General features: G+C 57.7%; 1 protein-coding gene and 1 long non-coding RNA gene across 6 annotated transcripts in view; one reads left to right on the forward strand and one right to left on the reverse strand.

Annotated features, from left to right (window-relative positions):
* SEPTIN9 (septin 9) overlaps positions 1-12,674 on the forward strand; it is a 178,406-nt gene that overhangs the window by 63,663 nt on the left and 102,069 nt on the right. Inside the window, exon 1 of one of the 4 annotated variants that reach the window (XM_025279582.3) lies at positions 6,398-7,052. The exons of the other annotated variants lie outside the window; for them this stretch is intronic. Within the exon in view, the coding sequence (XP_025135367.1) occupies positions 6,998-7,052 (55 nt within the window). The 5' untranslated portion in view covers positions 6,398-6,997. Of the gene's footprint in view, positions 1-6,397; positions 7,053-12,674 lie in introns of those variants that run through there. 4 annotated transcript variants of the gene reach the window in all.
* LOC112583619 lies at positions 3,049-6,175 on the reverse strand. 2 transcript variants are annotated; one of them, XR_006549306.2, is made up of 3 exons: positions 5,991-6,175; positions 4,618-4,790; positions 3,049-4,479 (listed from the first exon to the last, which is right to left on the reverse strand). It is a non-coding gene; the product is annotated as an uncharacterized LOC112583619 (long non-coding RNA). The 2 variants fall into 2 exon arrangements; XR_003107694.3 differs by having other exon boundaries at positions 5,883-6,168.

Here is a 12,674-nt window from a genome sequence, read left to right on the forward strand (position 1 = left end):
GCGGGGGCTGGTCTGTGTGGTGCTGGCAGGGACGCACAGAGTCTGGGCAGTGTCCCCAAGGGCCCTTCTGCCCCGATAGGGCAGTTCCCTGTCAGGGGTCCCCGTGACCCTGCCCCCCCACAAAGGGAACTGAACACTGTCATTCCACAGGGTCTAACAGGGTCTCTGGGGAGTCTCAGGGGGTCTCTGTTGCAGGCCTGGAGGCGAAGGAGCAACTGGCTCAAGGTGTCTCCTGGGGGACCCTGGGGTGGTCGCTCTCATGTTTGAAAGGAAATGACAGACAGGGAGCCAGCAGGGGAAGACCTGGGGGAGGCCGTCCAGGTGGAGAGGACAGCTAAGGCGGGTGTCCGGCAGTGGGAGGCAGAGGGGAGACGGAGGCGGGTTGGGGGGCCGGTGAGTGAATAGGTGAGGCTGCAGCGGTGGGTAGAGGCCAGGGCACCCGGGACCTCGGCAGCCTCGGCGAGGACTCTGCAGCCCGTTCACTCTAAGTATGGACCGGGCTGTGGGGGGTCACATCGTCTGACCTCACTTTGAAAGCCCCGCCATGAGTTCTGGGGCAAAGGGAAGAGAGAGGCAGAGCAAGCAGCTCCATCGGGAGGCTTTGCCGGAAGCTGGGGAGAGGGAACAGCTGTAGGACAAGAGCCAGCTGTTGACTTTTGAGACATTTTGTGAGCCGGTTGTTAAACACAGTTGTCATTAAAATTCTATGTTATAAAATATGGGATTTCCATTTCATACAACGTACGTTTTGGGAAATGTTCAGTTGCTAAGTTATGCCCGACTCTTTGCGACTCCATGGAGTGCAGCATGCCAGGCTTCCCCGTCCTTCACTATCTCCTGGAGTTATCTCAAGCTCTTGTCCATTGAGTCAGTGATGCTATTTAACCAACTCATCCATCCTCTGTATATAAATTATTATTTTAAATTAAATTCTGTGGAATTGTCATACAATCTGCTTCCCAGGTGGTGCAGAAGCCCTTCCCTTCTCCAGGGGATCTTCCTGACCCAGGGATGGAATCCGCCTGCTAATGCAGGGCACGCAAGAGGCGTGGATTTGATCCTTGGGAAGATCCCCTGGAGGAGGAAATGGTAACTCCCCAGTATTCTTGCCTGGAAAAATTCCGGGGACAGAGGAGCCAGGTGGGGCTTCAGTCCATGGGGTCACAAAGAGCTGGACATAACTAAGCACACAAACACACACACACGCACACGCACATGCACACATATCACACAATCCAGTCATTCTACTCCTGAGTTTATACCCAAAAGAATTAAATGCAGAAACTCAAAGAAATGTTTGTACACCCATGTCTGTAGCAGTGTTATTCACAATAGCCAAAAGGTGGATGTATCCAAGTGTCCTTCAGTTGATGAATGGATAAACAAAATTTGGTATATATGTACAGTGGAATATGATTCAGCCGGTAAAAATAAGGAAATTGACACATGGTAAAACATGCACACCTTGAATAATGAATCTTGAAGACATTATGCTAAATGAAATAAGCCAGACATGGAAGGGCAAGTATTACAATTGCATTTTACCTGAAGTAGTCAGATTCGTAGAGGACAGCAAGAAGTGTGGTGGTTGCCAGAGCTTGGGATGAGGAAGGGGGGAAAGTGGGGAGTTATTGTGTAATGAGAATAGAGGATCAGTTTGGGATTGTGAACAGTTTTGGAAATGGATGGTTGTACAGCAGTGTGAATGTACTTAGTGCCAGTGAGCTGTGCACTTACAGATGGTGAAAATGGTAAATTTTATATTATGTATATTCTACCACAATAAAAATGCATCGATTAGAGAAAATTATAAAATTAAATCAGAGATGTATATGGTATGAATTAAATTACTTACAGGTAATTATATTAAGAATGAAGATAATAAATATACATAAATATAAATTCTCTGCTTTCTAAGGATCTTATTACATTTAACCATCATCTTTGTTTTTGAATACTGGAATTCTCCAGGGAAGAATACTGGAGTGGGTAGCCATTCTCTTCTCTAGGGGATCTTCCTGACCCAGGGATCAAACCCAGGTCTCCTGCATTGCAGGCGGATTCTTTACCTTCTGAGCCACCAGGGAAGCCCTTGGCAGCCTCCAAATTGTCCAAGATGGGACTGTTTATAACACAGAAACAGGCAAATGCTATATATCGGGTACAGTTGTATTTGCTGGTTGTTAAACCGTAAACAACCTATCTCTGGTGGAGGGGGAGGGCTGGAGGAGGGACGCTCGAGTAGAGCAGATACAAACTGATATTTCTGAGGTAGACACTTTCGATGGCTTGGATGTGACAGGGGCAGGGGAGGGAAAGGGAGACTTCGAGGGCGATGCCCCATGTCTGGCTTGAGCGGTTAGGTGGATGGTGGCGCTGTTTACTGATGATGGCCTGAAGGGGCTTGGGGACTGGGGAAGGCCCAGCAACTGATGGACTGGAGGCTCCAGGGCTCAGGGAGGCCATATGGGGCTCCAGGTGCACGCAGAGCTGAGACCATATGGCCCCTGCCCCAGAGGAGACAGATGGTCCACTCATAGGGTCCAAAGGCCCGGTTTGCCGGGCACACAGCCACCGTCCTCCCGCCGGTCCCCACGCCCCCTCCAGAGCCGGGTGAGCCAGAGTGCTGTTTCCGCCCATCCATTTCCTCCTCCCGCTCTTCCCGTGCTTTGCAAGGGCCACTCCACCTGGGCTGGACCTGTGGGTTTTCCCTTCAGGCTTGCTCCTTCCATCTCCAGAAGGGCTTCACACTACACCTTTCTCACCAGCCCTGGCCTCCAGCTTTCCTTATGAAAACTTGCTGTCTGAGTGCCCCGTGCCCCCAGTTTCCTCTGGCTGCCACCTGCCGGCCAGCGTTCATTACCAGCTGTGGATTTTGTGGCTCCTGAGACGTCCTTGGGGAGAGGCAGCTTTGGCCTAAAGGGATGATTCGGATGGGGATTTAAGATCCATAGGAGTGTCCTGGGGCTGCCGTAACAAAGAACCACAAATCAGGGAGCTTAAAACAACAAAAAAAATAAAATAAAATAAAAAAAAAAAAAAACAAAAATTTATTCTCTCACAATTGGAGATGAGAAGTCTGAAATCAAGGTGTCAGCATAGCAAGCGTTCTTTTTTTTTAAAATATATATATTTATTTATTAGCTCACTGGATGTTTGTTGCTGACACTGGCTCTCTCTAGCTGCGGTGAGTGGGGGCTGCTCTCTAGTTGCCGTGCGCAGGCTTCTCATTGCAGTGGCTTCTAGGCACAGGCTCTAGGGCATGTGGGCTTCAGTGGCTGCAGCTCTCAGCTCTAGGGCGAGGGCTCAGTAGTTACGGTACAGGGGCTTAGCTGGCCCGTGTTAGGTGGGATCTTCCCGGACCAGGAATTGAACTGGTGTCCCCTGCATTGGCAGGCAGATTCTTAGCTGCTGGACCAGCAAGGAGGCCCCAGAGCAAGCTCTCTCTGAAGGCTCTGGGGAAGTCTTACCTTGTGGCTTCCAGCTTCCAGGGTCCCAACTGTTACTTGCTTTGTGGCTGCATCACTCCCATCCCTGCCTCTGACTTCATGTGGGCCTTTTCTCTGGGCCTCCGCATCTTCTTTTTGGACACTGGCTGTTGCGTTCAGGGCCCACTCTAACTCAGGGTGATTTTATCTCAAGGCCCTTGTGTGTGTGCATGCTAAGTTGCTTCAGGTATATCTGACTCTTTGTGACCCATGGATTGTATGTAGTCCATCAGGCTCCTCTGTCCATGGGATCTCCCAGGCAAGAATACTGGAGTGGGTTGCCATGTCTTCCTCCAGGGGATCTTCCCCACCCAGGGATCAAACCCGCACCTCTTCTGTCTCCTGTATTGGCACGAGGGTTCTTTACCATGAAGCTGAAGACCTTCAGCTTCATTACATCTGCAGAGATCCTTACACCAAGCCAGTTCTCATTCCAAGGTTTGGAATGGACTTATCTTTTGAGGGCTCACCATTCACTCCATTACATGTCTCATGGTGGACCTGCGAGGTAGGTGGCCCCTCTGATGTTCCCCAAATTATACCTTCCCCTTAGGCCAGGCCTACAAACGGTCTCGCCCTCGCCCATGGCCTTGGGAGAGCGTTACCATCACAGAATTTGGAGGCTTCGCGGTTCTTTTTCTCTCACCAAATTTAAGCTCATTTTCTTCTCTATGCTGCTGCTGCTGTTTTATCTGCCCAGAGCCCCAGCCAGGATTGTCTGTCCAGACCCCACCCCTGACTGCTCATGCCCTGGGAAAGGGGGTTGGGGGGGAGACCTCCCCCATCCAATTGGGATCAGGCCTTGTTAAAGTCCCGGGGCCCCAATCTGGACACAGTCATCAGAAGTGATCAAAGGATCAGGGATGATTAAAGGGCTGGGATGGATGATTTAAGCCGAGAAAGAGAAGGCCAAGGAGCAACTGGATTGTCTTCGAGTTCCGAGAAGGTAATTATTACTTGAAGGGTGGTGCCCAGCTGTTTCCCATCTCCTCTGAGGACAGGAAAAAAAGAGGAAATAAATGATGTACAATTAGAGCGGTTGGTTAGATACAAGGGTGAACTTCCTGGCTGGGAGTGTGGCCAAGTGCCGCATTGGGTTTCCTGAGGGAACGTGGGGGTATCTCCTTACCTGGAGGTGTCTAGGCCTGGCATCGGCGGCCAGAGGCAGAGGGATGCACTCATTGGACTCTGAAGCACAGTCGTGCCAACATTCTGGCCTTGGAGATCTGCTCCCTCCTGCCATTGTCCTTTGGGTTCCCATAGGCGAGCATTTTGGTGAGGTGTGGACCCTGGCAGGCCTCCCTGAGGAGATAAGCATAAGTATGTTTAGCTCCACTGTGAATGGAAATGAATAATACACTATAAGCTGACCCTGTGCGAATCTGGTAGAACTCCAAGCCAGCTCCCTGGGAGAACAATCACATGGGTGTGTCTACACTCACCAGTGCTTTTTATAAAAACACTGAAGAATAATGCTATGGCCCAGGCTGGACGCTGCCCTATCTCTGGGACCCAGCATCTTCCCAGGGGGTTATGGCGTAAAGCTGTTTCTTAGAGGGAGTGGACCACCACACTCCCAAATACGGGGCGGTCAGGTGGCCAGAGCACTGGACAACCAAGCAGGCCCAGGTGCTGGTTTCAGACAAGTAGTGCCGTGGGCTGGTGTGGAAGCCGTCAGGGTGGTTTTAATGACAGAGGCGACTCCATTTCTGAAACCCCTGCTCCCAGGCAGAGGGTGTGCACGCATCTGAAATGTCTGTGGTTTTGCAGTTCCCTGTCCACAAACTCACTTGGTTGAAAATAGTTCAAAATATCCAAGGCATGAGGGAGGGAGAGACTGCTTTTCTTAAAAAGGAAGGACTCGATTTTGTCAACTTAAAAAAAGCTCCTCAAACCTAGCGCATTCTCCGTGAGAGGGCCCGAATAACCAGGATGGCACTCAGGGCTCAGCAGCACTAGAGCATTTGGGATCTTTTAGAACTAGCGGGGTGGGGGGCTGGGAGGGGGGTAGCGCTGACCAGCCTGAGACCCAGGACAAGCCCTCGGGCACTCACAGGCCACACTGAGGGCACCATATTGCCCCAGTTGCCCATCAGCTCAGGGAGCATCTTTCCCTGCTATAAATTATCACACTGGCCCCTGACTCAGGGCAGAGGCCCTGGGTTTAAGGAAATGGAGTGGGGCGGGAGAAAGGCAGGAGTGCCTAACTGGCTGGGGGGATTGGAAGAGACCCCTTCCCCCACTGTTGGTGCCAGACCTCGGGGCCCTCCCCGGTTGCTTCTCAAGTTCCAGCCCATCCTTTTGTCCCCAGTCCCGGGGACCTGCCTGCCTTGTAGGTAATAGGGTTTAATCAGAGTTTGTCGAACGGATGGAGAAGGGTAGAAATTAACTTACCCTGGAGGGCAAGGCCAGATGGGGCGGAGCCTCACCCGCAGGCTTCTGGCTCCCCGTCCCCTCCCCCAACTCCTGCCTTCAGATACTTTGAAATAATCTGCTTCTTACTAGGGGAGAACCCGGGGTCTACGCGCAGCCTTCGGAAAGCCCCTTGTGCAGCGTGGGGGTGGCACGTGTCCCTGGCCGCTCTGATCAGGGTGTTCCGTCCTCGCTGGGCCAGCGCCTTTTTTGACACCAACCTCCGAGGGTACAGCAGGGATCTCGGGGATGGAGGGTTGGGGGAGGGTAGGGAGCAGCTGGAGGGGTGCCCCGAGCGGGTGGGATTCGGCGCCCCCTTCCCACCGCCCCCCCCCCCCGAGTCATGTGACTCGCGATTCCCCCCCACCCCCCTCGGCTCTAGGCCTACAGGCCGAGATCCTGCAGGCCGCCGGCCCGAACGCTTAACCCTTGCGGGCGCTGAGCGCGCGAAGGCGGCGGCGAACTTTGTTTGGCTTCGTAAATAAAACCTCCCGCAGAAGGATCCCTGCACCCCAGGGAAGGGGAGGAATCTCTTCCCCCCCAACCCCGGCGCCGCCCCCGCGCCGCCGCCCGGCCTCCACATCCGCCCACATCTGGCCACCGCGGGGCCTCCGAGGGGGTGGAGAGGGCGCCGGGGCCGCGTCCGTCGCCGTCCCCTGGGCGCGGGCCAGGCGGCGAGAAGAGGGGGGCTCTCGGGTCGGGCGCCCAGGACTCGGCCGATCCCCGCGGCCGCTGCTCGGGCCCCAACTCCCCCGCCACCTCCACCCCGCCACCCCATCCCCCGCCCAGGCCCGGCCTTGACAGGCGGGCGGAGCAGCCAGTGCGAGACGGGGAGGCCGGGCCCCGGGTGCGGGGAACCTGATCCGCCCGGGAGGCGGGGGCGGGGCGGGGCGGGGGCGCGGGGAGCCGGGAGCGACGGCGCTCGCCTGCCTCCCCCATTCATTCAGCGGAGCCCGGGGGCCGAGGGGCTCCGGCGGCCAACTCTGCACGGCGGGAGCGCGGGCGGCCCGCCCCCCCAGCCAACGCGCAGGGCCGGGGCCGGCCCGGGGCGCCTTCTCGCTGCCGCCCTCAGCGCGCCGCGCCGCGCCAGAGCCACCATGTCCGACCCCGCGGTCAATGCGCAGCTGGACGGGATTATTTCGGACTTCGAAGGTGGGTGCTGGCCGCCCACCGCACGCCAGGGGGCTCCTCGGGGAGGACCCCTGCGCGAGACGGGGGCACGGACGGGGAGGCAGGACCCCGATGGGGCGCCCTCTCGCCGCGGCTCCCCCCACCCCGCCCCGCGCCCGCGTCGCCTTCAAGGTGGACCCCGTTAGGGGGACGCGGGGACCGCGCGCCCTTGCTGGCCTCCGCGCTCGCCCTGCGCGCTGCCGCCGGGTTTCCTTCCTTTTATTGTTGTTTGTGTTTGTCGAGCGACGAGTCTCCTCGAGGGCTCGTCCTCGAAGGACCCGGGCGCGCAGTTTCCCTCCCGGCTTGTCCTTCAATCCTCTCCGTTGCGCTCTCCCCGTCGGCCTCGGGGGCCTGGTCCTTGGGGCGGGTTGGGGGAGTTAGTTACCCGTCCCCCGCGTCCCGCCCGCAGGACAGCCGCCTCCCACCCCTTCGCCTACATCAGTTTCGGGGCCGGGGCTGAGCAGAGAATCCGGGCTGGGGAGGCACCCGAGGGGACACGGTCCAGGCCGCGGCGAGTCTAGAAGGCGGGGGCGGAGGCGCGTCCCATTGCCCCCATCCGGGCCTGGGGACGTCGTCAGCTGCCTCCCAGATTCCGGCGGTAGCGGGGAGGGGGCCCTGCTTGCCGGTAGGGAGCGCGTGTTGATCTCCTCCTCCCTCCGGGGTTTAGAAAAGTGTGAGGGGACGTGGAGAGCTTCTCCCGCCGGATGCGGTAGGACGTCCAGCTCCTGGGCTCGTGTATGTGCGTAGCTTTCGTGCGCCCTCCTGCCTGCCGGTGGCTCTGCGTCCTGCCTCCCGGGGAGTGAATAAAGCAGTCGGAAGGGAAGCTCACACAATAGTCTCCAGCACTTCGGGGCCAGATTTCGGAGGGGCGGGTCTGTCTCTGCTGAGATCTGGAGCCCCCGCCCCTCAGAGGGGCTCCCAGGCAGCCTTTGGGCAGACCCTTCTGGTGGGCCCCGACCTGGGAAGGCTGGGTTGAAAGGAGTGAACAAAAGTCCAGGTGCCAGGCTGGTCCTCAGGGCAGAGTCAAGGCTGGGGTCTGGGGCCCCAGAGCCCAGCTGGGCACTTGGCCCACTTGGGGTCAGCTCCGTTTGCAGGGGCACTTCTGGGGACCAGAGCCTGGCTGGACCCCAGGCAGAGCCCCAACAGCTATAATTCTGGGCCGGGCCTGGACTGGCTTAGCAGGGGGTGGAGAGACAGGAGGGGGTGGGGTCCAGCTCTGGCTTGCCTTGTGCAAGGGACGTGCCTGCTGGGGGCTGGCTCTCTGGTTGGAGCACTTTTCTGACTGTGACGCTGAGCACTAAGAGGAGTTCTGGTCTACAGAGCTGTGATGGCTTGTCCCGACCTTTTGGGATGTGTGCTCATAATCGAGGTCTCCCTGAGTCTGTTTTGCCTTCAGCTTGTCCCCAGCCACTGCTGGAGGAGGAAAGCACTTCTAGATGTTTCATGCCCAAGAGTCTGAGTGGGAGAACTGGTCGACCTGGACATGGCTGCCTGCTTCAGGTCCTGTGCTGTGTACTTTTCTCCTGAGGCCTGTGCGAGTTAGGTTGGCTTGCGGTCCCGGACATGAAAGCAGGAGGTCAGGAGCCCCGAGGCAGCCGGAGGAGGAGGAGGTTTAGGGGTCCGCGCTCTGTCACAGTACATGCCCCGGAGGTTGTTGGCGCCTCTGACTTGGGGCCCGCGTGCAACTCCATCCTCTCCCGAAGTGCCCCATCTGGAGATGCCAGCAGCCTCGGCAGCTGCTTCTCAGGCAGCTTCTCAACCCTCTCATCTGGTGGAGACAATGGCCTCATTGAGACCATCCTGGTGTGGTGGTTGGCAGCCCCGTGCTTGCGCTTTCAGGGGGGAATTTCTCACTGAGGGAGCGGAGCCTGGACCCTCTGGTTCCTGGTGTGTGGCAGCCTCCCCACTGTGTACCCCGCAGACTCATGCACTGAAGGCAGGCGAGTTAGAGCCTCTCGCGTGCACGTTGGTTGTGTGTATGTGTACGTGTGTGCGCTCTGTACACATGGCCAGCTTGGAGACCAGAAAGGCAGCCTCCCCAGGAGCCCCTGAAACTTGGAGTGGAGTTGGGTGTTGAGAGTGACAGCCTTGGACAGACAGACGTGGGAAGGAGAGATCAGGGCAGGAGGAGGGTATCTGACCCGGAGCAACTGTGGGTGATACTGGCTGGCAGAGCCAGGACAGAGAAACGTCGTGGTGGTGGAGGAGGCGGAAATCTGGTTGCAGGCAGGAGGAGGAGCCCGCTCGGGCCAGGGACAGTGAGCTGAGTAGGGGAGGCCGGAATGAGCTGGCCTATTAGGGCTGGGGCATGAGAGAGGCCAGCTCGTGACAGTCAGACGAGCAAGGTCACGGAGGACCAGGTGTGCCTGCCCACCGGGAGCCCAGACCATCCTGGGGAGGCGGCTGGAGTGGCCGAGACTGGAGCCGGAGGAGCGCTGGTCTGTTTCCGTGGGGCTGGTGGGGGGCCTCTGCCTGGGCTGCCCGCTTGATATCTCAGTTTCTGCAAGGTAGGGTCAGAGGGGTGGGAGGAAATCCTGGCTCCTCGACAGCTGCATATGTTGGTGGCTAAAGATTGAGGCCCCAGGGGCCACCACCAAAGGCTGGAGAGTTCTGAGCCACGGCGGTTGCTGGGGGTGACTTTCAACCAGAGCAGACTGGAGTCCTACAACTGGGTCCCATTGGCTCTGTTGGGGTGTTCCCTGGAGGTTTGGGGCAATGGCAGTATCCAGGCCAAAGTAGCAGGCCCTGAAGGGCAGTCAGAAAGCTGTCCCAGTGGAGGTGTGTGTGTGTTGGGGGGGTTGTGGAGTGGATACCCCTAGTTAAATTCTGCTGACACCCTATATCCTGGGCACATGCCTCTCCCTTCCCTGGGGAACACTCTTCTCTTTTCACCCTCCTGTTTCTGCTCATCCCCTTACCTACCCTGGAGGACTGAGGGTGAGGTTGTTAAGCTTCACAGCCATCACCGAGGTGGCGTGGAGATGCAGCCTGTCTCCTATTTTGGAAGTGTCTGTGGATTCAGGTCTCCCCTGGGGACTGCTGGGTGGGGGGGCAGTGTCCTCCGTGGGTGTGAACCTCTCACATGATGGCCCCTGCCCTCCCTCTGAGGAGGATCTCAGGGTTCCGTGGAGACCCCATGAAGGGGCAGGAAGAACATCTTGTGTTTTACTGGATTGACTTTTTTTTAAGTTTCATTTCCCCTGTTGGAAGATGGGCTGCAGGTGGCTTCAGCACCCGTCACTCCCCGTGTGATGGGGTGGCTGGAAGGGCGACCCCATCTGCTATCTGGCTCCTGGCTGGTGGAGTTCAGGGCAGTCGGACGGCGTGTTCTCTAATGAAGGCAGGCCAAATCTGTTATCGCAAACGCTATTACAACTCGGGTCTTTGTGTAACAAAAGCCCTTCCAAGTGCCAGCTGTTGGCCTACTTTCCCAGCAGGGTTGGCTGTAACCGGATTTGCATGGGCTGAAAAAATCCTGAAAGTCCTTGATGTTGGTTGAGATGCAATCTGGCCCAGGACCCAGGAGTTCCTGTCCCAGAGCCGTCTCTCCCACCTGGAGGAGGTGTCTGCCCTTCTGAACCTCTGACGTCTGTCCTCTGACGTCTCATTATGGGACCCTGCCAGCTGGGTCCTGGAGCCTGAGCAGGCCCTGGTCCCAGAGCATGGAGCAGGCAGCGGGCAGGGAGAGGGTCTCCTGGGGAGACGAGACCCTGCAGTTGCACCTGCTCGTCTGGGAGCCCAGACGCCTCCTGGACGAGGGCTCCCTCGACGGCTGCGTCCAGGTGCCCCTCTCCTCCCAGGAGGACAAGGCCTAGCTTGCTGATGGGTGTGAATCTGCCCCTAATTAATACCGCTGGGCTTCTTGAGTGATGAGTCCTGCTTTTCAGCGAGACTTGAGGCCTCTTGAGAATACAGCGTCCCCACAGTTCTCCCCTGGTGGCAAGAGACAGGCGCCGTGGTGGTGTGAGATCACTCGCTGGATGGAAGGAACCAGCCTTCCTGGGACTCCACTGATACCTGCTCGTGGCTACGAGGGGTGGCTCTCTGATGGGTCTGACCACCACCAGCTGCATTGGCCTGGTGCTGTTGGGTCCAGGGTCCAGGGCTAGACTCACCCTCTGTCTTGATTTCGAGGAAGTGCCAGGTGGTAGAAGGGTCCCCATCATCAGTGGGGCTGAGGTTTAGATGTGGGCCAGAGAGGTGGGTTGGGCAGGGACATCCCGTGCTGTGGGGTGTCCATCTGGAAAGGCTTCCTGGAGGACACAGATCCTTCCAGGAAGTCTTTTTTTTTGGTGGGGGTGGGGGGGGTGCTGTACCGCATAGCCTGTGGGCTGTTAGTTTCTGAGCAGGGATTGAACCCGGGCCTTTGGCAGTGGACGCATGGAATCCTACCCACTGTAGGAAGGTTTGAAAGGGACAAGTGGGTGGAGTTTGTATGCCGAAGGAGAGGGAGGGCCTTTGGAGGGAAGTGATGGGTAGGGCAGCTGGGTGGTGAAGGAGTCTTGGCCTGTGAGCCTCGGTTTCCCCTTCTGTTGAGTGGGGTTATAAACAGCCTCTGTCCAAGGATCATCTTGGGGAGATAGCCAACAGCCTGAGCCTGGTTCCTGTTCCTGGGAGTATGGTGGGTGCTGCTGCTGTTGGGGCTTGAGGTGGGAGTCAGGTATTTGCCGAATCAGGTGGGTGTGGATACCTAAATGCAGGAATCTGGGTGATGGAAGGGAAGGGGTGCAAGGGTCTGTTGGGTCCCCGAGTGGTTTGGGGGAGTGGTGGTGAGTGAGGCTGTATACCATGGTCAGCACAGAAGATGCAGAGCAGATACTTGTGCTACTGGCCAGCACAGGAGCCCTTGCCCGGGCCTGGGAGGTGTCACGCTGTCTCCCAGGCAGAACTTGGAGACTCGGGTCAGGTGGGCTTCTGCAGGGTTCCTTCACTGGGGAGGTCATCCCAGTCTCCCCCCACCCCGGAGCATCCCAGATGGGTGGACTATGGGCCCCCCTGCAGACGACGACACAGGCATATGCTGTACGACCTGGCTTTGAAGACAGTGGGGTCGGGCTGCTTGCCCATGCCTCTGCTGGCTGCCAGCCTTCCTGAAAGAGAGTCGGAACCGGGAGCTGGTGTCAGGGATGGGGGTTGCTGACCGCGACATCCTCCTTGACCAGCAGCCCTATGCTACTCCCGATTGTGTTGCAAATCTGGAACTTGGTGCATCGTCCCCTCTGGGCCCAGTGTGGAGAAGCCGGGGCTTGGAGGCCAGAGCTGGGTGCCTCGAGCTCACCCCCTGGGGCTGGTTAGCCCTGCACCCTTGGGCCAATGTGGGAAGCAGATGGGCATGGGCTGGAGCCTCCATGTCTGGAGAAAGGAGCCCCCTGGAGCTCGAGCCCCCAGGCTCAGTGGCAGCCATGGACATCCCTGGGCCCGAAACATGGTGGGTGGACACACAGTGGGTGTACTTGCTCAGGCCATGTTTGTGAGCGAGACTGTCCAGCCGGTGGAAGCAGGTGGCCTTGTGGCCTGTTTGTGACGTGACGTTGCCAAAGGCAGATGGCACGCTCACCCTGCAGGGCTGGAGACCTCTCAGCCTGGTGACCGTGGCCTTGGCAT

This window comes from Bubalus bubalis, chromosome 3, assembly GCF_019923935.1.
Source record: "Bubalus bubalis isolate 160015118507 breed Murrah chromosome 3, NDDB_SH_1, whole genome shotgun sequence".
NCBI lineage: Eukaryota > Metazoa > Chordata > Mammalia > Artiodactyla > Bovidae > Bubalus > Bubalus bubalis.